Source organism: Osmerus mordax, chromosome 7, assembly GCF_038355195.1.
Source record: "Osmerus mordax isolate fOsmMor3 chromosome 7, fOsmMor3.pri, whole genome shotgun sequence".
NCBI classification, from domain to species: domain Eukaryota; kingdom Metazoa; phylum Chordata; class Actinopteri; order Osmeriformes; family Osmeridae; genus Osmerus; species Osmerus mordax.
In genome coordinates, this window is record NC_090056.1 from 3,330,325 (window position 1) to 3,357,607 (window position 27,283).

The window sequence follows — 27,283 nt, forward strand, 5'->3', positions numbered from 1 at the left end:
AAACTGGGGCCACAGAAACAGTGAGTGAATACGCCACTCACTAATTGTCCCTAACAGTACAGAGTACAGCCCAAAGTGCCTTTAATAGTCCATTGAGGGAGAAGACCCAAATTAATCGAAACTCAACGTCAAGACATCTGGAAAACGGATCAAATGAGGAATTCAAAGATGCAGACAAGTCTGTTTAGTAAAGCACAAATTAGAGCCAGGTACTATGCAGTGTAGTAAACTGCATGGTACTCAACACAAAGCTCCCACCAGAACACAAAGCATCCACCAGAATGGGAGCTTTGTGTTTGTAAATCTGAGTATAAACCGTACTGGAATATATGCCGGGAACAATGATACCAAGCAATGCACGAGTATAGGCGATCTTACAGCATGCCGTTGCAACACACTTCGAAAACGAAAGTAAGTGCGTAATGTATGTTTTCTATTGCCCGGGATTAACTAATATTTACCTTTAGCCACGTGAGTTCTAAATATTTCCGACGGTCCCCAAAGCGTAAGTTATTTTTCCGAAACGGTAGCTAGCTGGCTTTAGTGAGCTTCCGCGGTAAGTTAGCTAGCATAATACTCGTAGCAATGCTACTACCATGCTAGTGCTACTTGTTAGCCTTCTCATTAGTACATTTTGAAGCCTGTTTTGTTATAAAAACGTTCTATAAGCCGCTTCGAAATATAAGCCTCACCACCACAAGAAACATGTAAAATCGGGGTATAAACCGCTGCTTTATTTCCTGAAAATACGGTAATCTTAGCGTGTAATTTAGCGTTAATATCAACAAATTGGGAGCGGTATGGAGCTGACATTAGCTAACGTTGATGTACCATAACATTATTTGCTACATAGTTTTATGTGGCCTGTCTCGTCACTGCATCACAAGCAATTCCACGATTCCGAGACTACAACACTCGTAGTCTACTATACCATGGACAACATTGGTTAGCAAGGGTTCTTTCATACACTTCTTTATTAGAGCAGATGGTGGTCTAGCGAAAGATGAAATTATAGATGCATAGAACATGGTTTGATTAAAATATCAGCTATATAGCAGGAGAGGATATTTCATGGCTGCATTATAAGGCAGGTTTGGAAAGCAAAGCAAAAACTGTAGCAGTCTAAATCTTCCCTCAGAGAACTTAAGTCTTTAGGCTCTTAGTTTTAATGATGTTATCTTCCAAAAAGCTTTGGTATAAACTGGGTGGTAAACAAAGTTGTCAGGTTTTTCTGGCCCTCGAACAGTTCTAGTGACTTCTATAGAAGCAATGCTGTACAGCCAGATCAAGTTGTCTTATAGACTGAATGGGATGTAGCTTGGGTCCTTTTACAGACTGTTAGAATAGCTAATGTACATACAATGTAACTACCTCTGAACTAACATGTTATTGTTTAATTATATCCCATTGTTATGTCTCTCCTTGTTTTATGATCTTAAAATAATTATATGATTACATTTAAGAAAATAAACCCCTTTAGTTTGTAAAAACAGACTTAATATTTTGGATGTATATAATTTGTTTAAAATGTATAAAAGATTGTTTCAATAAAATGAATAGCGTAATCTGTTATGTTACAAAAGATGATTTATCCGTATTATATGGATTTCCTACTTACAACCATGTGAAAGCGCAAGCACGTAGTGATATATGGTATGCTCTATGCAGAATGTCAATGAATGCACTGTTAAAGGCAAATATATTTATTTTTCTTTATTTGAATTTTTGATATAAGGAGGAACATAGCTAAGAAAGGTAATTAAGAGTGTCCATGTATAAATCTGTGAATTCATCTTGAGAAAAATTGAACACAAAAAAAAAGACAAACCAGAAGAATCCATACCCAAACGAAACAGAACAGTAAAAAAAAAAAAAAGGTGATCCAGTGAGGTGTGTAGATCCACTGGATCTACACACACCCTCTCTTGGGTTCCTGTGGCCCCACCCCGGGCTGCTCCTGCCCACTCGGGGTGTCTCTCTTCCGGGACAGCGACTTCTCTTCCTTTTTGCCATCCTCCTTTGACTCTACTACTCCCTGCACACAAACACATGGACCTGTATCAAATTCTGTGTGAAAGTAAATATCCACTGATGAATTAAGTTGAACTTAAAGATTCCATGACATGCTGTTTTTTGGATGCTTTTATATAGGCCTTTGTGGTCCCCTAATACTGTATCTGAAGTCTCTTTCCTGAAATTACAGAATTACAGCCACTACGAGCAGTCCCACAATGAGCTTTCTTCAGGATGTGCCGTTTCTGTGTCTGTAGCTTTAAATGCTATGAGGAAGCAAGAGGCAGGGCTAACTGCCATGCTTCTGTCGTTTGTAAGCCATGATGTCTCTCGAGGAAAAAACTATATCGCGCTCGCACGGTCGTATCATTTTTTCATTGGTGGGCCAAATTCTCTGTGCGGGAAAAAAAGAGAAAGGGGAGGTAACCTTCCCTCTTATGACGACATAAGAAGATTTCGAAAACCGAGCATTTGAGCTTTCATTTTCTCAAAGGTGGAGAAGAATACCCAGGGCTTGGTTTACACATATCAAAATTCCTAGCCACTGCGGGACCAAAGGCAGGCTAGGGGAACTCATTAATGTTAGATAACCTCCTAAAGTGACATTTTTATGTCTTGGGACCTTTAAAGGCCATATGGCAGGTTAATTTTTCCAACGAATTTGCGCTATTTGCTAGTTGGTAATAAACATTTAAACTGTAATCCATTGTATTTGATGTTGTTGGGTGTCACAAAACGGAATATAATATGAAAAAGTAGCTACTTTTTGCAATGATTCTTCTTTCCCCCACAATGCATTGCATGACGTCATGTTGGGGAGACGACCGACCAAAGCCCGCTTAGAGACAAAAAAAAAGAAAGCCCGCTTAGAGACCATTTAAATCGATGAGAAATAAACACTAGGCTAGTACCAGAGAATGTCTAATATGGTCTCTGCTTGTACCATCAAAACATGGGACATCTAAATCGGAAATGTGTTTACAACGTTGGGGAAAATATTTAATTAGGGATGATCTTGGGGGGATTTCTAGGTGGGACTGGCAAGTTAGCCCATAGCTAGCCCATAGCTAGCATGATGTCTTCTTTCTAGATAAGTTTACTGGTAGTACATTTACATTACATTTACATTTAGTCATTTAACAGACGCTCTTATCCACTTCTTATCCATCCCTCACCGCTCAGCCAACTGACTCCCTGGTAGTAGTCTACTTATCTGAACTACAGCTAACAACATGATTGTCCGGGACAAGTGGATTTTTTGGTAGGGCAGAGAAATGTACCTGCGCCACTGGACAAGTTTAAACTCAAACTAAAATATAACTGCAAGCAGCAATGGCGGATTCCTCCAAACATTGCAAACCACTGAAAAATGTATATTCTTTACAAATAGTCACTGTAAAATTCCATGCCGCAGACTTACCAATGGGATACCAAATATGAAATGCAATACCATCAAGATCCACAAGGGCTTTTATTTCAACCCAAGGAGTGAAGGGAGGGGGCTTGGTTGAGCCTACCCATTCCAGAAAGCCTTGTATCTTTGTGTATCAGGGCGTGGCCTGTAGCGTCACTTATGGGTGATATTGGGCCATTTGTGGTGTGGTAGTTACTCTTGGCCTATACTATAAATGTTTCAGGATTTTGAGAACTTTTTACCATTGCATACAAAATCGGAAATGCAATACCATCAAGATCCACATGGGCCTTTGCTAAAGACCAAGCAATGAGTGGGGGCTTGGTCAGCCCACAATTGCCTGAAATGTTGTGTATGCGTCTCGTCAAGCTTGCGCGTGTGTCAAGGGAAAGGCTGAGTGTGTGAGAATGTGGAGCGCGCGCGCTGAGGAGCAGGGGAGACATTTCATTGGAAATTTCCTTAACAATTAGCCAAGCATGCATTTTTCAAATATTCACCAAATTTCAACTTTTCATGTAACAGTCAACTTTTTCTGAGATTTGTGTACTAAACATTCTCAAGAGTCTTTATGAACATGTGATTTAATCAGAGTTTTTTGACTGGCGGATGTGTAAAAGCATTATTTTAGCGTTAGATAGAAATAAATTAGATTTCCTTTATTTCAATCATTTTTTAAGATATTAATTTGCCTTCTCACATGGGAACATGATGTAGTGTCTTTCACGTGACACACCAAGTTTGGTGGTGATATTTCAAAGATTTGCTGAGATTTGATACAACTTCCTGTTTGGTTGCTTTGTTGACGATTTTGATTGGCTGTACCGGACAAACGGTTTTGAAATTCAAAAATCTGTTGAAGAATTCAGTGAGGGTTGCTCTGACGATGATACCTGCCAATTCTGGGGAAGATTGGACAAAAATTGTAGGAGAAGTAGCAAAAAAACGTGTTTCCTAAATCTTTATTGTACAAAAAAATCCAATATGGCGGCCGTTATAGGTTATTGAGGCTTTTTTGTTCCTCATGAGAAATAAGGCATATCTAATGAATTTCAGAATTTTGGGACAAATGGGATGCGAATGGCATCACTTTGTAAATGGAAAATTGGGGCTTGGCCGTAGCGCCACCTATGGATAATGGTGCGTCATTTGTGGTGTGGTAGTTACTCCTGGCCTATACTATCAATGTTTCAGGATTTTGAGAACTTTTTCTAAAATGCATTACCATCAAGATCCACAAGGGCCTTCACTTCAAGCCAAGGAATGAGTGGGGGCTTGGTCAGCCCACAATTGCCTGAAATGTTGTGTATGCGTCTCGTCAAGCTTGCGCGTGTGTCAAGGGAAAGGCTGAGTGTGTGAGAATGTGGAGCGCGCGCGCGCTGAGGAGCAGGGGAGACATTTCATTGGAAATTTCCTTAACAATTAGCCAAGCATGCATTTTTCAAATATTCACCAAATTTCAACTTTTCATGTTACAGTCAACTTTTTCTGAGATTTGTGTACTAAACATTCTCAAGAGTCTTTATGAACATGTGATTTAATCAGAGTTTTTTGACTGGCGGATGTGTAAAGCATTATTTTAGCGTTAGATAGAAATAAATTAGATTTCCTTTATTTCAATCATTTTTTAAGATATTAATTTGCCTTCTCACATGGGAACATGATGTAGTGTCCTTCACGTGACACACCAAGTTTGGTGGTGATATTTCAAAGATTTGCTGAGATTTGATACAACTTCCTGTTTGGTTGCTTTGTTGACGATTTTGATTGGCTGTACCGGACAAACGGTTTTGAAATTCAAAAATCTGTTGAAGAGTTCAGTGAGGGTTGCTCTGACGATGATACCTGCCAATTCTGGGGAAGATTGGACAAAAATTGTAGGAGAAGTAGCGAAAAAACGTGTTTCCTAAATCTTTATTGTACAAAAAAATCCAATATGGCGGCCGTTATAGGTTATTGAGGCTTTTTTGTTCCTCATGAGAAATAAGGCATATCTAATGAATTTCAGAATTTTGGGACAAAAGGGATGCGAATGGCATCACTTTGTAAATGGACAATTGGGGCTTGGCCGTAGCGCCACCTATGGATAATGGTGTGTCATTTGTGGTGTGGTAGTTACTCCTGGCCTATACTATCAATGTTTCAGGATTTTGAGAACTTTTTCTAAAATGCATTACCATCAAGATCCACAAGGGCCTTCACTTCAAGCCAAGGAATGAGTGGGGGCTTGGTCAGCCCACAATTGCCTGAAATGTTGTGTATGCGTCTCGCCAAGCCCGCGCGTGTGTCAAGGGAAAGGCTGAGTGTGTGAGAATGTGGAGCACGCGCGCGCTGAAGAGCAGGGGAGACATTTCATTGAAAATTTCGTTAGCAATTAGCCAAGCATGCATGTTTCAAATATTCACATAAAATCGACTTTTCATGTTACAGTCAACTTTTCCTCAGATTTGTGTACTAAACATTCTCAAGAGTCTTCATATGAACTTGTGATTGAATCAAAGTATCAGTTTTTGACCGGCGGATGTGTAAAGCATTATTTTAGCGTTAGCGATAAATTTGATTTGCTTTATATCAATCATTTTTTGAGATATGAAGTTGCCTTTGCACATGGTAACATGTTGTAGTGTCGTCCACCGATATACCAAGTTTAGTGTTGATATCTCAAAGATTTGCTGAGATTTGACCCAAGTTCCTGTTTGGTTACTTTTTTGCTGATTTTGATTGGCTGTGCCGGACAAACGGTTTAGAAAATCAAAACGCCATGGGATAACTTTTGTGAGGCTTGGTCTGAAGATCATCTCTGGTCATTTTGAAGAAGATATGACAAAAATTGTAGGAGGAGTAGGCTTTCAAAGGTTTTTGATACAACCGGAAATAACGGAAAATCTATATAACCGGAAATTGACGTCATAGGGTGCGTTGAACTCGGCTTGATCCAGGGAATCCAATGGTACCGTACAGTCATACGGTTCAAAAGTTGCGTGTGTAAACACAAGTCCAACTTTGACCCATTGGTGGCGCTAGAGTGGTCTGATGGGATACATGAAACTTGGTGTAGGTATAGAAGGAACTGTCCTTAATGAGTGTGCCAAATTTAACAAAAAGTTATCCAAGGGTTCTAGGGGCTGCCATTGACTCCCATGGAACTAGAATAATAATAATAATAAAACTAACAATAACAATAGGTTTCCTCCTTACGGAGGAATCCTAATAAAATGCCATGTTACTGTACTTGCACTGGCCAGCTTGCAAATACTGAGGAAAGCCTACCGAAGTGGAGTTAGCCAACGTTGTTAGCGATGCTAGCTAACGTTAGTTTGCTAGCTGTATATAACATTTCACTGAGTCTTGCAGCTGTTTGATTGACTGAAATGATTATGAAATGTTATGTTCTACTTTTGCAAGCCACAGTATCTCCGAGCCCTGATAGTGTAACTGAGAAGACGCAGTAATTCCTCTTTCAAGTAATAAGCCCCCGTTCAAGTGTTGAGCATTAAATTAGCTGCACGGTCTGTAGAGATATTGGGACAAAGCTGCAATACAGTACATAACAGAAAGTGTTTAATTCTGCAGAAATTGTGTAAATGGTTAATGTAACAAATACATTTTTTTATAACACCTCAATTGTTATCATTTGTATAATATTACAGCTCATCTTCGTTGGTCAAAGGCACAATCTTTACCCGGACGTGACTTTTGTGCATGGAAAAGTGAAACGTAAATGTAGGGCTACTTGTCCAAAGGACAAGTGCCTCAAACATTTAATGTCAGGCCCTGAATGATCACTGTCACTAGATATAAAGAAAACGTTGACTTTCACTCGGTGCTATTCACTGACAGTAAAAAATTTTTTTTTATATGTGCACTGTTGTTCGTAGACTAGCTCCAGAGATTGTTGCTGCGTTGCTAAATGATACCAACTCAACAGGACACTTCACCAACTCTCCACTCATTCTCCTTGGACCATCCATTTAATTGGCTTTGACGGCCATCAGGTCTCGGCAATTCCTCATTTGCCCTCTCATGTCTACTTGGTTCGAAATTATACGGCTGCGGCCATCATACACATTAGTGGTTTTTGCCACCTCTTCTTCATCCCAGTCAGTCGCCATAGTTCTAGTACTAGGCTGAGGCTTCTCTCCTCCCCGACTCCCCAACGTGACGTCATCGCCGATTTGTGCTAATATGCTAATGCTAACACCAAGAACGACAAAAACTCATCTTTAACAACATTTGGAGACACCATTTGGAGATATTTTAAATGATACATATCTTGAGTGCTGCCATATGGCCTTTAAAATCACACCTGGACAGCATGGGAAATTCTTAATGGAGACACAGCACCCTCTTGTGCTTGGAAAGTGCCACTAGATTAGACTAGTGCGGTTGTATTGAAGTTATTTAGGAGCCTCCATATTTTTGGAATATGGAACTGGAACAAGTCTGGATTTCTTACTATGTTTTTTTGCATGGCGTGTTTCTGTGTCCATTTCCTGGCCTTATCCAGGTACAGCTGCTTGTTGTACTTGAATTCAGATGACTACAAGTAAAAGACAAAAATAGTCACTGGATAGTTTTTGGTGAAAACACAAAACAACTGTGTGGGTGTCTTACTATATCGGCCATGAGGGGATCATCTGGGTTGGGTTCTGCCATCATCAGCTGAAGAAAAGTGAGGACCGTCGGGATGTTGAGGGAAGGCTTCCACGCACCCTGCATGAGAATGTTTAAGGAACGTTTTAAAATCTGAAACTCCCCTCTCCTTTACATCCTGAAGGAAAAATGCCTTGGACACACTGCCTGCCGTGTAAGATCAAATAAAGGCACATACATTAATACAGACAATACAACAATCAGCACCCTACAAACATGTGTTTTAAAAACCCTGAGCATACAAGTGGGTCTGGCTTTGATGAGTAAGGAACAAGTGTGTTTGTGGCAACTGAGCCTACATTGGGGGACTTAAAACTATCTACCAGAGGGGAGGAGCTGGTACTTAGTTTGAGTGGGACCAGCAGATAACTCCATGTCTCGTTTACCTACAATGGTCAACACAAATAAAACCATAGAACATTCCAGTACCTTGGGCGGTAGCTTGAGGGCGTCATGGCAGATGCGTCCAGCGTTGTCAATGTTGGGGTGGTATATAGGTGTCAGATACCGGATTTGGGGAGGCTCAAATGGATACCTAAAGTGGAGGTAGATGATGATGCCATCTGCTAGTTCATTCAACATGAAATGTTTACACTATCACAGAGGGTGAGAATTCACGTTTACAGTCCATTGGTAGGACAACTTGCCTTTCGGGGACCTTGATCTCCAATAAGAAGACACCTCCTTCAAATGGAGTTCCCGACCCACCAATTATGTCTACCAAAGAAAGTTGCGAATTTCAGTAGGAGGGAGTCCGATCATCTCCTTGTTCAGGTAATTAGGCAGTGTGCCGTGCATTTTCACGTTTCACTTACGCGCCCGGAGATCGTCCATCTGTCCCTCTGTCTGCCAGCACATTATCCCTGGCGGAGGTTCGGTGGTTAGTAGCTGGAGCTCGCGCTTCAGACGAGAGATCTTCTGCATCGTTGTCTGATTTAACTGTGAAAGATTTATTAACCTTTTTGATTAAGCAACACAATAAACGTTCACACAAACGAATACGATGTGTTTTGCCACCCACGAAAGAATGTCATTTTGTAATAGCGAACTACACCACGAATACAAGACTGCTAATGCTACTTCAATTAACGTTAGCAAGCTAGCTAAACTCTTTGAAGCAGGCTGCATATATCACCAGCAAACATTACTTTCTGTTTGCAAGTCATCTCTTGTATCTCATACACGGACGTATTATTATCGACACACATTAGCGTACTCATTGGGTTCATAAAACCAGGGCTTACCTAGAAGGTTTTAGCCTATCGTTTCCAAACAAACTATAGCTACACACATAGCGCACTCACAGCTTCGAATTTCCCACGTTGTACGTCATCTGAACTCGACCCTTCCTTGGCTCTATGCATTATGGGTGTGGTAGTTTTACCAGCAAAAATGAACGAACAGTCGAACCCCAACGGCAAGAGTGCAAATTTGCTACCTCATCCTTCCTCTAAACCAGGGCCGGATCCAAGGGGGGGGGGGGCTGGGGTGGGCTGCACCCCCCAGATTTCTGCCGCGCCCCCCCCCCCCTCCCCCCCTTTTGTCAACATGGATGGATATGTTTGGCAAATAGTGGATGGGACCTTGCACGTAACAGAAATTCGGCCCCTGGCAGTGTTTTGCATGTGATACACTGCAGATGCAAAAGTGCGTGTGAGACAGGCAGATGTTCATGTTTTTCTGCAGGACTGTGTTGCACAGACTTATGTTGTTGTTGTAATTGTGCCAACACAAAATAAACTGAGGAACTGGGAGATAACTGTCCTGACACTGACAGTGAGGACTGAGTGTCCTTTATCTGTTATTCCTTATTCTGTTTTGTACAGTTTTATATATCATATTTCATATTTTTCATTACGATTGTTTTTATGGTTGATCAGTGTTTTCATTTGTGGAAGAATGAATGAATGAATGAATGTTACAACAACGACATGTCTCCCCCCCCCCCCCCCCCAGGTTAATGTAATAGCCTAGTTTAATAACTAATGTAATATTGCACATATTTTCGTACTATTTCCCCTAAAGAAATAAGGTTAGGCTACTTAGAGACCTTCCACTCATAAAGTATGTTCTAAATGGCATAAATGCTGCCAATTATTAATTGACGTATTAATAATTGACGTTGGTCAGTAGCCTATCGATTAAGGTACTCGAAAGCATGTACACTGTCTGCTTCATTTGAGCTTGATAGGCTAAGCAATCTGTTGCAAATAATAACAATAAACCCACTATTTATTAATTAAAACTACTTCTGCATAGTAATGCACCGAAAATACAAACGTAAGCAAAGGCAGCAATCGCTATCGAATCAACAGACGTGCAATTTAGCTAGCAGGGGAATAATACAGATCACCAGTTAACTTAATTTAAATGAGCAAGAATGTAGACTAATACAATAGCAGGCTTAAATTAACTGACAAGTTAGCTATATGACTTCTCAAAGACGCACAATCTCAACTGCGGTGTGAAGCGCGTATCCATGCTATTCTCCGACATGCACTCTAACAATCACATAGACCAGTGATTGTCTGGTTGATATTGGGCAACATAGGTTAGAGCTTCGCATCCACGTTTACCGATAAAAGTGAAATCAACCTAGAATCTCTTGCCACTCACTCACTTGTTCTCGAAGTTATTGTATATCGGTCTTTTGTGGAGTGCTTTTGACGAATGGTAAAGTGTAGCATTGGTGTTTAATGTTAGACCCTGGAATTTCATACTTCTGTTTCAGTTGTAACAATGGTTCTCAGTTGCCCCTGCCCGGAAGCGGGTCACCGGGGCCCCCCCCCTGGAGCCAGGCCCGGGGGTGGGGCTCGATGGCGAGCGCCTGGTGGCCGGGCCTTTTCCCATGGGGCCCGGTCGGGCACAGCCCGAAGAGACAACGTGGGACCCCCTTCCAGTGGGCTCACCATCCGCAGGAGGGGTCATGGGGGTCGGGTGCAGTGCGAGACGGGCGGCGGCCGAAGGCGGGGGCCTTGGCGGTCCGATCCTCGGCTGCAGAAGCTAGCTCTAGGGACGTGGAACATCACCTCGCTGGCGGGAAAGGAGCCGGAGCTGGTGCACGAGGTAGAGAAGTTCCGGCTAGATATAGTCGGCCCCCCAATCTGAACCCGAGCGGTGTTTTGTTGTTGGACTTCTGTGCTAGACACGGCTTGTCCATAACGAACACCATGTTCAAGCTTAAGGGTGTCCATATGTGCACTTGGCACCAGGACACCCGAGGTCTCAGTTCGATGATAGACTTTGTAGTCGTGTCGTCGGATCTGAGGCCGAATGTCTTGGACACTCGGGTGAGGAGAGGGGCGGAGCTGTCAACTAATCACCACCTGGTGGTGAGTTGGCTACGATGGTGGGGGAAGACGCCGGTCAGGCCTGGCAGGCCCAAACGTAATGTGAGGGTCTGCTGGGAACGGCTGGCAGAATCCCCTGTCAGAAGGAGCTTCAACTCCCACCTCCGGGAGAGCTTCGATCATGTCTCGGGGGAGGCTGGGGATATTGAGTCCGAATGGGCCATGTTCCGGGCCTCCATTGTTGAGGCGGCTGACCGGAGCTGCGGACGCAAGGCGGTCGGTGCATGTCGCGGCGGCAACCCTCGGACCCGGTGGTGGACGCCGGAGGTGAGGGAAGCCGTCAAGCTGAAGAAGGAGGCCTATCGGACTTTATTGGCTGGTAGGACTCCAGAGGCAGCTGATGTGTACCGGTAGGCCAAGCGGAATGCGGCTTTGGCGGTCGCGGAGGCAAAAACCCGGGCGTGGGAGGAGTTCGGCGAGGCCATGGAGAATGACTTCCGAACGGCTTCGAAAAGGTTCTGGACCACCATCCGGCGACTCAGGAGGGGGAAGCAGTGCACTGTCAACGCTGTATATGGTGGGGATGGTGCGCTGCTGACCTCGATGGGGGACGTCCTGGATCGGTGGAAGGAATACTTTGAAGACCTCCTTAATCCCACCAACACGCGTTCCGACGTGGAGGCAGTCTGGGGACATTAGGGGGGGCCCTTCTATTTCTGGGGCTGAGGTCGCCGAGGTGGTTGTGACACACCGGTGTCCCATGTTTTGATGGTACTAGCAGAGACCATATTAGACATTCTCTGGTACTAGCCTAGTGTTTATATCTAATCAATTTCAATAGTCTCTAAGCGGGCTTTGGTCGGTCGTCTCCCCAACGTTACGTCATGCAATGCATTGTGGGGGAAAGAAGAATCATTGCAAAAAGTAGCTACTTAGTTATTACTTACTACTTACTGTGACACCCAGCAACATCAAATACAATGGATAACAGTTTAAATGTTTATTACCAACAAGCAAATAGCGCAAATTCGTTGGAAAAATTAACCTGCCATATGGCCTTTAACTACAGCGAGCTACCGGAACCAAGTGACAAAAAAGCTCTAGCTTTTTTCCTGTGTTTCACAGGCAGTGAGTGTTCACAATGTTGTATTTCACTCCATTCTACACCAAACACGTCAGGGAGGACTGCCTTTTGTAGATACGAGTCTGCTGAAGATAGCCAGAATATCGGATTCGGATCAAGCGTTAACTTCATTGAAGGTGGGTACTCTGTTGAAGTTTAAAACTATTGGATCTGCCCAGAGCCACTCTGATCTGCTATAACCAATCGCTAGCGTTCGCCTTAGCCAACTCTTTCACCACGGAACTAGCTGCCGTAGCTGGAAAATCAAACTTTTCCCGAACCCCGTGGGGAGGAGGGCCACAACATCAGGACCACCAACAAAACTCAGCAAGGATTGTTCTTGCTCCGGCTTTAACTTATGGATATTCGGCTGCGTTGCCACAACTGCAGAATAGCTTCGCTCGCATCTTTCTCTGCCGCCATTACTGAACTACAACTCAAACTAATGCACAACATCAACGTCATCGTTCTCAGCCACTCCCTCTGTTCGCTGATTGGACCTACAAAAAAATTGTTTCTGAAAACCGACTGATGCATTGAAATCCCAGACCTAGTACAGAAGCAAAATCCAGATTGAGCGGAAATACGTAGGAGGGCAGAGCCAGGCTAGTTTCATTCATCATTTGCCTGAGAAAGCGACTTCCGTTGGCCAGCTTAATTGAAAATCATTCAAACCGGTTGACAGCAGTGGGTTTTTTTGGAACTATAGCGAGCTACATGAACCATGTGATCACGTGTTGGCGAGATCAAAGCGTGTGGCAACTCTCTTTTTCTATGGCTCTGGACCAGGCTAGCCCACACCCACCGTGATTGGTCAGACACATTCACTGCAGACAGTCCTCTTAAAATATGCATGCATTTTATGATATGAGTTGCCTAGTGCTCTGCATTCATGTGATAGTTTTGGATCCTTCAAGAGGGGTCTCAAGACTTATCTGTTGATCTTACACTAAATAATTAATTAATTCTTAGAGTTATGAATTGTATATTTATGGTATTTTATAGTAGTATTTTTTGCTGAGAGTAGTATATGCCCTGGAAAAGAGCATCAATACAAGAGAAGCAGTGTATTCACTCACTTTTTATTGACGATTTGGAGGCCATATAGTACACAATGTCCATACTCAAGTGCAAGTAACAGTGGAAAGCTGCATTGCCCTCTGAACAGCACTGGATTATTACCATACAGATACCCTTTGATACCACTTTACCTATGCTTGGTGGCCGCAGTGGTTAAAATAGGGTTACTTAGTAATACTGTGTTCTCCAATTTAGCTAGATAGATCATTTATTTTGCGTGGTATATTCCCATAATCTTCCCCTTCAGAACTTCATTCAGTATTATTCATGTTATTGGATTTTTGCAGTTACGACGTAAGGCGCACATAACACACACACACAGTCCCCCTCCCTTCCTGAGAGTGAATTTGCCTACTCCTTACCACGTCGTCAACTACTCTTTCTTCCATCTTTTCTTCACTCGCTCCTATCACTCTCCTCCTCCTCGGCTTCTTCCCTGACCCTGTCAGTATATTTCTGCCTCTCTGAGCCAGCCACCTCTCCTCCTTCCTCTACAGGAAATGCTGATGTTGAAGCACCTAAAGCCCCTCCAAACATGTTCGAAATTTTTGCACATTTTGTGGCATTCGCCTGTAGATTTTGTTATCTTTTTCTCCCTTAACTTTTCTGCACCTTCCTTGCGCTTGGTGTTCGTTTCTACTATAGATATATGTAAAGACTAGATGTCTTACAGCGGAGTCTAGAACGTCCGCACATGGCAGCCATCTTGCTACAGTCAACTCGCTCACCCATAACATTGTGTTGGTGCTACATGTACTTTTTAAATGACCATAACTTGCTCAATTTTCAACCGATTTTTAAACGGTTTGGTTTGTTATCAGTGTCAGAGATGTCGTTATGCCACTGCATTTGATAAAAAGAGAATCTAAAACAATATAGGTCTTGAACTTAACTGTTTTAAAAGAAAGAAAAGTTTTTTTGGGAGTGAAAGAAACGACACTAACAGTTGATTTTCTAAAGAAGGGAAACAGATTGTCATTTCTAGGCATAACTAATAGGAGTTGAATATCAAATGATGATGTATTGTCTTATAATATACTGTTACATGTGTTTGCTCAACAAAAAGAAATGTGAAGGGAAAAATACTGCCTGGTAATGATAGATACGTTTACTAAGTGGATTGAAGTCGTTCCCAGTCCTATACTTTTATTCCACCTGAGTCAGGTGGCTGAGCGGTTAGGGAGTCAGGCTAGTAATCTGAAGGTTACCGGTTTGATTCCCGGCTCTGCAAAATGACGTTGTGTCCTTGGGCAAGGCACTTCACCCTACTTGCCTCGGGGGGAATGTCCCTGTACTTACTGTAAGTCGCTCTGGATAAGAGCGTCTGCTAAATGTCTAAATGTAAATGTATACCAGAGGCTTTAACATAATTTGAAATGATTTATGGAAGATCATATGTAATACCACAACTTAAACCTTTCACATAGCATGATGAAGAGGCGATTCAAAATGTTCACCGATTTTATAAAAATGTTAACTAGAAAAGAGATGTCTTCTGCTAAATTTTGTTCCAGGTGAAACAGTAAACCAAAGAGTGGAGAAGTCAAATGAGGAGATTGGGTATTGATTAAAGTTATCAAAAGAAAGAACTGGTCCAGCCCAAGGTGGGAAGGACCATATCAGGTCCTAATCACCACACCCACTGTAGTCAAAATAGCAGAGAGGACATTTTGGAGACACTTGTCACACTGTAAGAAAGTCTGGGACATTGATATAGTCAGATTAGTTACTCACCACCGTCTCTTGAGGCACAAGTCTGACTACAAAGGGGAGTCTTTCTTTTATTGAAAGGCCCATCTCAAACTCAGTGAAGAAACCGACCGGCCAAGAAAGAGACTGTACTAAATAGGCTAAAAAGATAGGAGACAGTAAGCAGGGAAAGGTAGAAAAGATGGGCGACCTATTTCCTCGTCCGTAGTATTGTGACATCCGTGGTACCATATGTAGCTTACTATTGCTAATATTCATAATAGTCTTCCCTATACTAAAAGGGAATTGAAAAGGGAATTGCTCCTGCATGATGATAGGGCAATGATCACCTGGGAAGATATCGATTATGAAGAATTTGTTTGCTCTACTGGAAGTTCATACTGATAACATTGATTTCATTTTTCTGGAATGCTAAAGCAGATGTGGCAGCAAAAGAGGCCATACAGGATGTCTTAACCGAATCAGAATGGGATTTATTCGCCACAAGCTCTTCTCCTGTCTGGCCCCCCAGTGGTGGAATCAACTCCCCACCTCCATCAGAGATACTGACTGTCTCTCCACCTTCAAGAAAAGGCTCAAGACGCACTTGTCCCGGGAGTACAACGGTACTTAGGAATGGTTCGCTTGACCCAATGTTAGTTTCCTCAAGGATCACAATGACTCTTGCTTAGAGACTTGTTGCTCTTGTGGTTAGTGGTAACTGTTTAAAATTTTTGTTCTCGCTGTGATATATTGTTTTTATTACTGTTGCTTGCTTTTTTTCCACAGGTACACTTGCACTTATAGCGGTTCATGTTGTTTAATTGTAACTTGTTTAACTACATGCTCTTATGGTTCTTCCCTTTGGCACTTACTTTGGTTGTTCACAATGTGTGCTTCATGTTTTGGCTACTCGCGATGTTTTTTGGCTATCTTGTTGTTATGATCAGTGACCTATGCACTTTGTAAAGCTCTTTCTTGGAAGTCGCTTTGGATAAAAGCGTCTGCTAAATGAATAAATGTAAATGTAAATGTAAAGTTTAAACAGACAAGGAATTTGCTTTGGCAGGAAGGTGCATACAATAAACATATACCTAAAATTTAAATATGTGGACTATCTATACTAAGGGTACATAAACTAGCAGTACTAAATGGGATTAGAATAGAATTTAATATACAATAAAATAAAATATAAGTTGCCGTAAATTACAATATAAAAATACAAAAATACAAATATTACAAAAAATACAAATGTACAAGATACCATTATTGTAATGCAGTGCAAAAAGCAGTGTGTTTTAAGCAATAAGTCATTAAAGTCAGTGTGGTGCCTTGGCCTTGTTGAAGAGGCCAACAGCGGAAGGGAAGAAACTGTTTTTGTGGCGTGAGGTATTGGTCCTGATGGACCGCAGCCTTCTGCCGGAGGGGAGTGACTGAAACAGGGAGTGTCCAGGGTGGGAGGAGTCGGCCACAATCTTCCTCGCTCGCCTCAGGGTCCTCGAGGTGTGCAGGTCCTCGAGGGTAGGCAGATTGCAGCCAATCACCTTCTCAGCAGTGCGGATGATACGCTGCAGTCTGCTCTTGTCCTTGGCAGTGGCAGCAGCGTACCAGACGGTGATGGAGGAGGTGAGGATGGACTCAATGATGGCTGAGTAGAAGTGCACCATCATTGTCTTTGGCAGGTTGAACTTCTTCAGCTGCCGAAGGAAGTACATCCTCTGTTGTGCTTTCTTGATGAGGGAGCTGATGTTCAGTTTCCACTTGAGGTCCTGGGAGAGGATAGTGCCCAGGAAGCGGAAGGACTCCACAGTGTTGACTGGGGAGTCACACAGGGTGATGGGGGTGAGTGGGGCTGCGTTCCTCCTGAAGTCCACAACCATCTCCACTGTCTTAAGAGCATTGAGCTCTAAGTTGTTCTGGCTGCACCAGGTCACCAGGTTGGCCGCTTCCCACCTATAATCAGACTCGTCTCCACCAGAGATGAGCCCAATAAGGGTGGTGTCGTCCGCAAACTTCAGGAGTTTGACGGACGGATGACTGGAGGTGCAACTGTTGGTGTACAGGGAGAAGAGCAGAGGAGAAAGGACGCAGCCCTGAGGTGATCCGGTGCTGATGGACCGGGAGTCAGAGACTTGTGTTCCCAGCTTAACGCACTGCTTCCTGTCAGACAGGAAGTCTGTGATCCACCTGCAGGTGGAATCAGGCACGTTCAGCTGGGAGAGCTTGTCCTGAAGCAGGGCGGGGATGATGGTATTGAAGGCAGAGCTGAAGTCCACAAACAGGATCCTGGCATAGGATGCTGGGGAGTCCAGGTGCTGTAGGGTGAAGTGGAGGGCCATGTTAACTGCATCGTCCACAGACCTGTTGGCTCTGTAGGCAAACTGCAGGGGGTCCAGTAGAGGGTCAGTGATGGATTTAAGGTGTGCCAGCACCAGGCGCTCGAAAGACTTCATTACCACAGAGGTCAGGGCGATGGGTCTGTAGTCATTATGTCCTGTTGGCCTTGGCTTTTTGGGCACAGGGATGATGGTGGAGGACTTGAGACAAGCTGGCACATGGCATGTCTCAAGGGAGGTGTTGAGGTGTAGGTAAACACCGGAGACAGCTGGTCAGCGTAGTGCTTGAGGGTGGCTGGAGAGACAGAGTCCGGCCCAGCTGCTTTGCGGGGATTCTGCCTCTTGAAAAGTCTGTTAACTTCACCCTCCTGAATGGAGAGAGTCGTCACTGTAGAGGGGGGGAGGTGGGAGGCCTCCTGGGTGGGAAGGGGTAGTTCAGGACTGTCCAATTTTCTATCAAATCTGCAGTAGAACTCATTCAGGTCGTTGGCCAGGCGGGAGTCGTTAGTGGAGTGGGGGGCTCTGGGCTTGTAGTTGGTAATCTGCCTGAGCCCTCTCCAGACAGAAGCAGAGTCGTTTGCAGAGAATTGGTGTTTTACATTTACATTTAGTCATTTAGCAGACGCTCTTATCCAGAGCGACTTACAGTAAGTAAAGTTTTAGTCTCTCTGAGTACAGTCGTTTAGCCTCCCTCACCGCCTTGCTAAACCTGTTCTTCGACTCCTTGAAACTGTCTTTGTCCCCACTCCTAAACGCGGCCTCTTTCTCTGACCTCAACCTTCTGAGTTTAGCTGTAAACCAGGGTTTGTCATTGTTGTATTTTACCCTAGTGCGTGTTGGTATACAGCAGTCCTCACAGAAGCTGATGTATGATGTCACAGCCTCTGTGAGCTCATCCAGACTATTGGTAGCAGTTGTGAACATGTCCCAGTCAGTGCAGTCCAAGCACGCCCGCAGATCCTCCATAGCTTCACTGGTCCACTGTTTTGATGTCCTCACAGCAGGCTTACAGCGCTTTAGCTTCTGCCTGTATGCAGGAATCAGGTGGACCATGGCGTGGTCAGAGTGACCCAGTGCTGCTCGGGGGACCGCATGGTATGCTTTGCTGATTGTAGAGTAGCAGTGATCCAAGGTGTTTCCTTCTCTGGTAGGGCATTTGATGAATTGTCTATATTTTGGGAGTTCTTGAGTGAGATTGCCTTTGTTAAAGTCGCCTAGCACAATAACCAAGGAATCCGGATTTTCATGCTCCACACTCAGTATCTGGCTGGCGAGCACACGTTGAGCCTCGTTGACGCTAGCCTGCGGAGGCATGTAGACGCCAACCAGAATGAATGATGCAAACTCTCGTGGCGAGTAAAAAGATCTACAGTTAATAAAAAATGATTCCAGATCAGGAGAACAGTGCTGCAGAATCACTGTCACATCTTCACACCAGCCACTGTTAATGTAAAAACAAATACCACTGCCTTTCGTTTTGCCAGAGAGCACAGGGTCACGATCCGCTCTCAGCAGTTTGAAACCTGCTAGCTGTAGCGCAGAGTCTGGGATCAGTTCACTCAGCCATGTCTCCGTAAAGCACAAAACGGAAGATGAATGAAAGTCTCTGTTTTTCCACACCAGTAGCTGAAGTTCATCCAGTTTGTTGCTCAGTGAACGCACGTTGGAGAGAAATATCCCTGGTAACGCTGTGCGTGCCCCACGCCGACGGAGTCGCACCAGAGCACCGGCTCGTTTGCCTTTCCTACGGCGTTTCGCTGCTAGGACAAAGCCAAGGGTGGCTTTGACTATAATTCCCACTAATTCTGCCGCTGGAAGCAGAAGTGGGAAATAAATCCACAGGAGTTGTAGTCCTGATGTTTAGAAGTACTTCTCTAGTTAGAGAACCCCGGAAATCTTGGCAGAACACTGAATTAACAGACAAAACAAGACAAAAAAAGAGCGCACCTAACGACCGAGGCAGCCATCATCGGCGCCATCTTGGATCTTTTTAACATTAGGGAAAGTGGATGAGACTGTCTTGAGAGATATGCAAGAAGTGTCACCAAAATGGTGGGTTATGTAAATTCACAGGAGGAACTTATGTTACTCAACAATCTATTTTGTTATTATTGATTTGAGCCATGGGATGAATCATGTCTCAAACAGGAGGGATGGCGATAAAAAAAGTGTTTACAGCATATGGATTTACAAACCATTCAAGTGGAGTCAGGTGGCTGAGCGGTTAGGGAATCGAGCTGTTAATCAGAAGGTTACCGGTTCGATTCCCGGCCGTGCCGATTGAAGTTGTGTCCTTGGGCAAGGCACTTCACCCTACTTGCCTCTGGGGGAATGTCCCTGTACTTACTGTAAGTCGCTCTGGATAAGAGTGTCTGCTAACTGACCTCTGTGAGAATGTCATTTTAATTACTGTGAAGTCTACTTCATTCTGAAATCCACAGACAAGCTCGCATCTTTCTCCCGCCATTACGGAACTACAACACAAACTCGTACAACAGCCACTCCCTCTGTTCGCTGATTGGACGGTAGAAAATGAACCGGAGACATCTGACTTACTTACCTCATGGCCAGGCCTAGTACAGAAGCTAAATCAAAATTGAGCGGAAGTACGTAGGAGGGTAGAGCCAGGCTATGTATTTGTAGGCTGTCCTTCGAAATTGGTCTTGATTGCAAACTTCATTTCCTTGTAAAGGCGGAGCTACGCAACGCGCAGCTGGACGCGCACACGGGAGCAGCACTGAGAAACTTCAGTGCTGAAAATGGTATAACTCAATTGTAAAATCAGTCAGTTTGAATGTTTGAAGTTAATACACTACAGGAATGATTACACTTCATCACTTAGACCTATATAAGATTAACCATTTTTTAAGAGTTTATTAAACTTAACGAACCTCTTCATTTCTCTTTTTTTGTCACATGCAGTCATTGAACCTTTATGGATATGTTCCCTTTCGTTTTCATTTCCCGGAAGGATATGAAAAGCCCTGTGAGAATGTCGATCTTTTTTTGTAATTTTTCGTGGCGACCAAAGTGTGTGGCTATCTATTTTTTTTAAATCATTCTATATTTGTCTGTAGGCCTCTTTGAAGAAACGTCGTGGTAGTTACACTTTCCAATCCAGAACAGCTAACATAATGGAAGAAGTTTCCCAGTCAACTTCGATCAAGGTAAGGTCCAATAATTAGAACGGGGAAGTCTGCTTTTTTGTTTGTTTTCAGTAACCTGAATGCCCAAATTAATCAATTTTGGCACGTACTTGAATAAAACAACGAACATTTTTTTTATTGAACTTTAAACTATTATTTTAGCTATAAACGGACATTTAAAATATTATGTTGTGTGCAACATGCACACGTTTTTTTTAATGGATACATCTACTATACTATGTTTCATATGACTAAGTGATCGTGTGTATACACTAAAGATATACAATTAATGTGTCGTTTTTTTTTTCTAGCAAGAAGACAGAGGAACCAATGACTTGCCCATAACCACACCAATGCCTGTCAGGGCAATCCTACTTCCTCCTGTAATGTGCCCAACCGCCCCTGACCTGCCTGCTGTTTGCCACCCTGCTCAAGAAGACCTGTGGCAATTACCCGGACGGCTACGTGAGTGGCCCACCGACAACACACACACAAACACTTATTATGCGTAATTTATGAACAAACAACCCTTTCAATTGAAAATATACATGTTTTGACCCTTCATTTGAATTTCTCACATCTCCAAAGCATTTTGCCTTTCATTGCTCTTGTGGTTGAACTGGGTCAAATGCTGTGTGCGTTCCTAAGGTATAAACCCCTCTCTGTGGGATAAGGAGGATGTGGCACACTGGCTGCACTGGGCCCAGAAGGAATACGCTCTGCGGCGACCAGAGAGAGGACACTTTGAGATGAACGGACGAGCGCTGTGTCTGCTCACTAAGGAGGACTTCAGACGACGCTGCCCTAGTTCAGGTATGAGAGTGTGTGTGTTTACAAATATGACGTGAGTTCATGTGAGTGAGGAAAGAAGTGAATACAAAGACAGAGAGAGAAGAATATATGTGCAGATGTTCATGAGATGATATCATCATCTTATTTCATTATTATTATCAGTAGTTATTTTGTTTATTGTATTTTAGTTTGATAGTTTTTTGGCACTATGGGCACCTCACTAAGTAGTAAGTAAGGTCGGTAATTGGGGTTAGTTATGAAGCTTGCGGGGAGCACAGATGTTTTCTTTTTACCAGAACTGTGAGCATGCCAATGCTCACAGGGAGCATTGGCATGACTTGGTTGTTGCTTGAATGGATTAAGCCTACCCCAAAACCTCGTTTGGAAAGTGAACTTTCTTTTGCCTGTGTACAGGATGTCTTGATGCTGCATCAGTGGCCTTTTATGGACTTAAAAACTTGTGATTTGAGTCAACAGAACGCCAGTACATCATCTTTATATCTCAATGCAGTCTTTGTATGCGTTTCTGTTCACGGTGTAAACTCTCTTTACTCATAGGCGATGTGCTGTATGAGCTTCTACAGTGTGTGAAGCAGCAGAGAAGAGGTGTGGTCTCTGCCCCCCTAAAACCTTCCCATGGCCACCTCCTGCCAAACCCTCCCAGTCACATCCAACAACCACCTATCAGCCAACTGGACCTCCATCACATAATCCAGAGGCCTCCACCTACAGGTTCAAATGAGGCCACAGGTGAGTCTGTATGGCTATCTTATGTGTATTTGTGGAAAAAACGGTGCCGATCCGGCAACCTTCTCTGATTGATAGCCCGATTCCCTAACCACTCAGCCATCTGACCCAGATAGTACAGATAGATCAAACATACAGTGGTAACGTTGATAAGCCAGTTTCACAAAACAAAAGAGTGCAGGTAGCCGGGGCGGCACCAGAGAATTTTTTATGCAGGTGCTGAGGGGGTGCTAGATCATTGACAGGGGGAGCTGCGTAATTATATATATAGGCTATATATTATATATAAATACTATCAGGGCCGGTGTGGGACCCATTTTCAGCCCGGGAATGTAATGGTCAAAACCATCCCCACCAGGGGCCGAGCCATACGTTGAACATTCGGTTTTAACCCGAACCTAGGACCTACAGGTTTTGATGTGAGGTGAAATCGGAACTTCACATTAATGCGAGCGTGCACAGCGCAATATTTTTTGCATTAATTTCTGTGAAAAATGGTTTCTTGAGATTTATGTAATATAAACATTACGTTGGACTCATATTGTCAGAGCTATATTTTCCGGAAATTACAACCCAAATTTTTACCTGAAAGATTCTGTGCTTTTGAGAAACATATTTTTCCCACCCTTGCAGGAACATAGTTTTATGAAGTGACAGATCTTCAATTTTTTACCTGGCTTTTTCAGTTCCTCCTGGCATCTTTCCCCCATCCATTTTATTATTTTCGCATCAGCTTAATCTTGCTAATTCCCTCCACAACAATAAGAAAGACTGCGCGACAACTGAAAATGGCACTTTTTAATGCACGGTCTGATCATGCGCTTATTTAGATTAAAAACCTAGTGTAGCCTATTAGCTTACTTATCAGTCACACAGTAACTTAACAAACTAGTTTAATTTGGTGTGTGAAAAAACAGAAAGCAGGCGATCTGCTGGCCCAATTTATGAGCGGGCAGAGCGGCCCACCAGGAATTCTCCCCTTTTCTCCCGATGGCCACTCCGGGCCTGAATACTATTAATAAATTAGCAATATTTTTGGGGGTGCTATTGGGGTGCTTTGGTCTTTCTTGGGAGTGCTGAAGCACCTGCTATCCCCTCCCTAGCGCCGCCCATGGCAGGTAGGCCATGTGGTTTTGGTTGCTGAGCTGCCATTCATCCAAATTATATGTTTAACCCTTGTGTTATCTTCGGGTCATTCTGACCAATCAGTCATTGTGACCCACCGTCGTATTGCGACAACTTTACCGCATACAAAAACAAAGTGAGGAATTTTCTTTTAACTGTCGGGCTGTCTCAGACCCCCCACACTGCGAAGGTTAAAAGAAAATGCTATTTATTTGTTTTTGAATTGGGTAAAATTGGGTAAACACAACGATGGTTCGTTGTGAACCTTTGGGTCATGTGACCCGAAGGCAGCACAAGGGTTAAAAAAGATACTGATACTGTTACAATGTGAGTATTACACTTCCTGTAGCCCAACCTGCCACAGATATACTTCATCAAGCAAACCTGGTGTTTTCAGTGAAGCAAGTTAGAGAGTGGGAGGATTGCCAGTAGGTGTGGTTTACCTGGAAACATCCATTAACCTGCCTCTCACCAGACCAGGGAAACTAGCCTGTTCTGAACTGTGGTTAGACAACTTCCTAAAACAAAACGTTTTCACACAGCATTGCATTTTCTTCCAGCCAAAAATATTGCTCAACAATTCATTGGTAATTGTTTGGCCATGCTGTAAAAAATTTACATTCCCTTTCAACACTCTACCCCTCCCGCCCCTTCTCCCCCTTCTCCCCTCCCCCCCGCTTCAGGTCGTTCCACCAGTGCCTTGTCTACATGTCCCTCTGTGACCATCTCCAACATCAGCAAGCATTACTCACCCCACTACGCACATCTGGATACACATCCACAGCACACACACACTGGTGAGTCACAGCCCCCCTTGGTTATAAGCTTATTCTTGACGTCAGACTTCTTGATACATCCTGTTGTGATCAGTGTCCGTAGCTGTCCCTGTGTTGTCCTACCACCAAGCCCAGGCTCCTCCCACAGTTCTTAGCAGAAGGGAAGAGCCTCTCAACCTGTCCAATCGGGAGAGAACTCCGCCCCGCGAGGCTAACGGCAGGATCCCTGGTAGATGGAGATCATTCACTCAAAAGATTTGGTAGCTTTTGACTGTGAATGTATGGAAGTAGATTTGAAGTTACATAAGACACAAGCGCAGTCATAATCTTCTGTCTTTTGTGTGTGTGTGCATGCATGTTTCTAATAGAGTGCAGACTGCTGTGGGACTATGTGTACCAATTGTTATCTGACCAACGCTACCAGGACTTTATCCGCTGGGAGGACCATGACAGGCTGGTGTTCAGGGTGGTTGACCCCAATGGACTGGCCCGACTCTGGGGCAATCACAAAGTGAGTAGAGAGTCTGTCTGGTTCTTAGATTGAATGGATTGAGGAATAAATGAAATGGTTAATCACAGCTCTTTCCAGAACCGAGCCAATATGACCTATGAGAAGATGTCCCGCGCACTGCGGCACTACTACAAGCTCAACATCATCAAGAAGGAGCCGGGACAGAAACTGCTCTTCAGGTAGGATGTACAATGCATCTGGAAAGTATTCACAGCGCTTCACTTTTTCCACATTCTGTATGTTACAGCCTTATTCCAAAATTGATTATATTCTACACATAATACCCCACAATGACAATGTTTGTTTAATATTTAATAGATTTGCAAAAATTAAGAACGAAAATGTACATAAGTATTCACAGCCTTTGCTGAAGCACCTTTGGCAGCAATTACAGCCTCAAGTCTTTTTGAGTATGAGGCTTGGCACACAAATTTTTAGGGAGTTTCTACCATACTTTTTTGCAGGACCTCAAGCTCCATCAGGTTGGATGGGGAGCATCGGTGCACAGCTATTTTTAGATCTCTCCAGAGACGTTTAATTTGGGTTCAAGTCTGGACCACTCAAAGACATTCACAGAGCTGTCCCGAAGCCACTCCTTTGTTATATTGTGTGCTTAGGGTTGTTGTCCTGTAGGAAGATGAACCTTTGCCCAGTCTGAGGTCCAGAGTGCTCTGGAGCAGGTTCTCATCAAGGATGTCTCTGTACATTGCTGCATTCATCTTTCCCTCGATCCTGACTAGTCTCCCAGTTCCTGACGCTGAAAAACATCCCCACAACATGGTGCTGCCACCACCACGCTTCACTGTAGGGATGGTATTGGCCTGGGCATGATTTCCTCCAGACATGACGCTTGGCATTCAGGCCAGAGTTCAATCTTTGTTTCATCAGACCAGAGAATTTTGTTTCTCATGGTCTGAGAGTCCTTCTGGTGCCTTTTGGCAAACTCCAGGCAGGCTGTCATGTGCTTTTTACTGAGGAGTGGCCACTCTACCATAAAGGCCTGATTGGTGGAGTACAGCAGAGATGGTTGTTCTTCTAGAAGGTTCTCCTCTCTTCACAGAGCAACGCTGGAGCTCTGTCAGAATAACCATCAGGTTCTTGGTCACCTCCCTGACTAAGGCTCTTCTCCTCCAATCGCTCAACTCTAGGAAGAGTCCTGGTGGTTCCAAACTTCTTCCATTTATGGATGATGGCAGCTACTGTGCTCAATGGTACCTTCAATGCTTCACATTTTTCTTTACCTTTCCCCAGATCTGTGCCTCGATGCAATCCTGTCTCAGAGGTCTACAGACAATTCATTGGACTTAATGGCTTGATTTTTGCTCTGACATGCACTGTCAACTGAGGGACCTTATATAAACAGGCGTGTGCCTTTCCAAATCATGTCCAATCAACTGAATTTACCACAGGTGGACTAGAAAAATCTCAAGGATGATCAGTGGAAACAGGATGCACCTGATGAGCTCAATTTCGAGTGTCATGGCAAAGGCTGTGAATACTTATGTACATGTAATTTTCTCGTTTTTTATTTTTAATAGATTTATGAAAATTAAATTTTCTTTTTTGAATTTTGAGGAAAAATTAAAAAGTGAAGTGCTGTGAATACTTTCCGGATGCACTGTGTACTCACACTTTCCTTGACCCATTCTGCAGGTTTCTCAAGACTCCCCAGGAAATCAGGAGACACAGAGGTGACCGTCTGGATTCCACAGAGTCCCCGGAACACACACCACCTCTGAACGGAGCCTCGCCAGTACACACACCAGAACACATCTCTTCCAGACACTACATCATGCAGGGTCTCGAAGTGTCCCCTGAGCCCTTGTCCCCCCAGTCTGACCCGGAGGCTTAGCGAAAACAACTCCTGTCACAGGAATGACTACATACAATGTACTGCACTATGAGCAAGCTTTGCTTTTTCTGCTTAACTAGTCATTGGTGCTGACTTAACTGATAAAACTTCAACAGAACACTACAACACTAACATTGAGGAAAGGATCAAACTGTCAATGCCATACCAACTAACTGCTCTTTCACTTTAAATCTGCTTAAATTATTGTCACTTACACCAAGTATCAAGATTATTTTCAACAAAATGTATTACGTGAAGTAAAAACCACTTTACTTTCATCTCCTCAGATAAACACCGAAAGCATGATCAGTTGGATCACTGCTTAAACCACAGGTGGCCATTGAAATGAGATGTTTAGGTCAGTGGTTTCACCTGATGAATACATATACAGAATGTATTCTAAGTGTGTGAGAGATAGACAGTGCTTTCTGATATTTGAGGATTTGTATTTTTTGAATACAAGCCAAGATTCATTGCTTAATCCTTCAATGTTTAAAACAATGTTGAATACGCTTCCTTATTTAGAAAATACTGAAATGAAAATTACTTTCAAATTTTCTAACATCCTTAAGTGTGATTACTATGATTTAAGTGTTTAAATTAAGTTTGTGGCTACATAACATTTTATAAAGCTGCAATACCAACTGCATATACCATTTGCTTCCTTATTTCATTACATAAACCTTAACTGTGGGGGAGTTTCTGGAAGTTCCCATATTTGGACGGTTAATAATATTAA

At 43.4% G+C, this 27,283-nt stretch overlaps 2 protein-coding genes across 7 annotated transcripts; one reads left to right on the forward strand and one right to left on the reverse strand.

Annotated features, from left to right (window-relative positions):
- Window positions 1–1,704: 1,704 nt before the first annotated feature.
- ube2t (ubiquitin-conjugating enzyme E2T (putative)) lies at window positions 1,705–24,242 on the reverse strand. Of its 5 annotated transcripts, none has more exons than XM_067239187.1 (8): window positions 24,158–24,242; window positions 8,893–9,016; window positions 8,725–8,794; window positions 8,507–8,612; window positions 8,039–8,137; window positions 7,881–7,964; window positions 2,777–2,851; window positions 1,705–2,035 (listed from the first exon to the last, which is right to left on the reverse strand). In XM_067239187.1, exons 2-8 carry the CDS (start codon window positions 8,999–9,001, stop codon window positions 1,910–1,912), a joined length of 669 nt encoding a protein of 222 aa, XP_067095288.1. In that variant the 5' UTR covers window positions 9,002–9,016; window positions 24,158–24,242; the 3' UTR covers window positions 1,705–1,909. The 5 variants fall into 5 exon arrangements, with proteins under 5 accessions (XP_067095288.1, XP_067095285.1, XP_067095287.1 ...); XM_067239184.1 differs by lacking the exon at window positions 24,158–24,242 and adding an exon at window positions 9,382–9,545; XM_067239186.1 differs by lacking the exon at window positions 24,158–24,242 and adding an exon at window positions 9,322–9,520.
- etv7 (ETS variant transcription factor 7) lies at window positions 20,518–27,187 on the forward strand. Of its 2 annotated transcripts, none has more exons than XM_067239179.1 (10): window positions 20,518–20,581; window positions 20,673–20,762; window positions 21,053–21,206; window positions 21,390–21,554; window positions 22,092–22,283; window positions 24,089–24,202; window positions 24,276–24,410; window positions 24,550–24,692; window positions 24,771–24,871; window positions 26,346–27,187. In XM_067239179.1, the coding sequence occupies exons 1-10, from the start codon at window positions 20,531–20,533 to the stop codon at window positions 26,542–26,544; spliced, it is 1,344 nt and encodes a 447-aa protein (XP_067095280.1). In that variant the 5' UTR covers window positions 20,518–20,530; the 3' UTR covers window positions 26,545–27,187. The 2 variants fall into 2 exon arrangements, with proteins under 2 accessions (XP_067095280.1, XP_067095281.1); XM_067239180.1 differs by having other exon boundaries at window positions 24,312–24,410.
- The last annotated feature ends 96 nt before the right edge of the window (window positions 27,188–27,283 follow it).

Coding starts and splice junctions, on each gene's coding strand:
- etv7 (XM_067239179.1), top strand. CDS start 20,531: ATGGATATGTTCCCTTTCGTTTTCATTTCCCGGAAGGATATGAAAAGC. Junction 20,763..21,052: donor CCCAGTCAACTTCGATCAAG/GTAAGGTCCAAT, acceptor TTTTTTTTCTAG/CAAGAAGACAGAGGAACCAA. Junction 24,872..26,345: donor GGACAGAAACTGCTCTTCAG/GTAGGATGTACA, acceptor CCCATTCTGCAG/GTTTCTCAAGACTCCCCAGG.
- ube2t (XM_067239184.1), bottom strand. CDS start 9,441: ATGCATAGAGCCAAGGAAGGGTCGAGTTCAGATGACGTACAACGTGGG. Junction 8,795..8,892: donor GATGGACGATCTCCGGGCGC/GTAAGTGAAACG, acceptor TTTCTTTGGTAG/ACATAATTGGTGGGTCGGGA. Junction 8,138..8,506: donor CCCTCAAGCTACCGCCCAAG/GTACTGGAATGT, acceptor ATTCTCATGCAG/GGTGCGTGGAAGCCTTCCCT.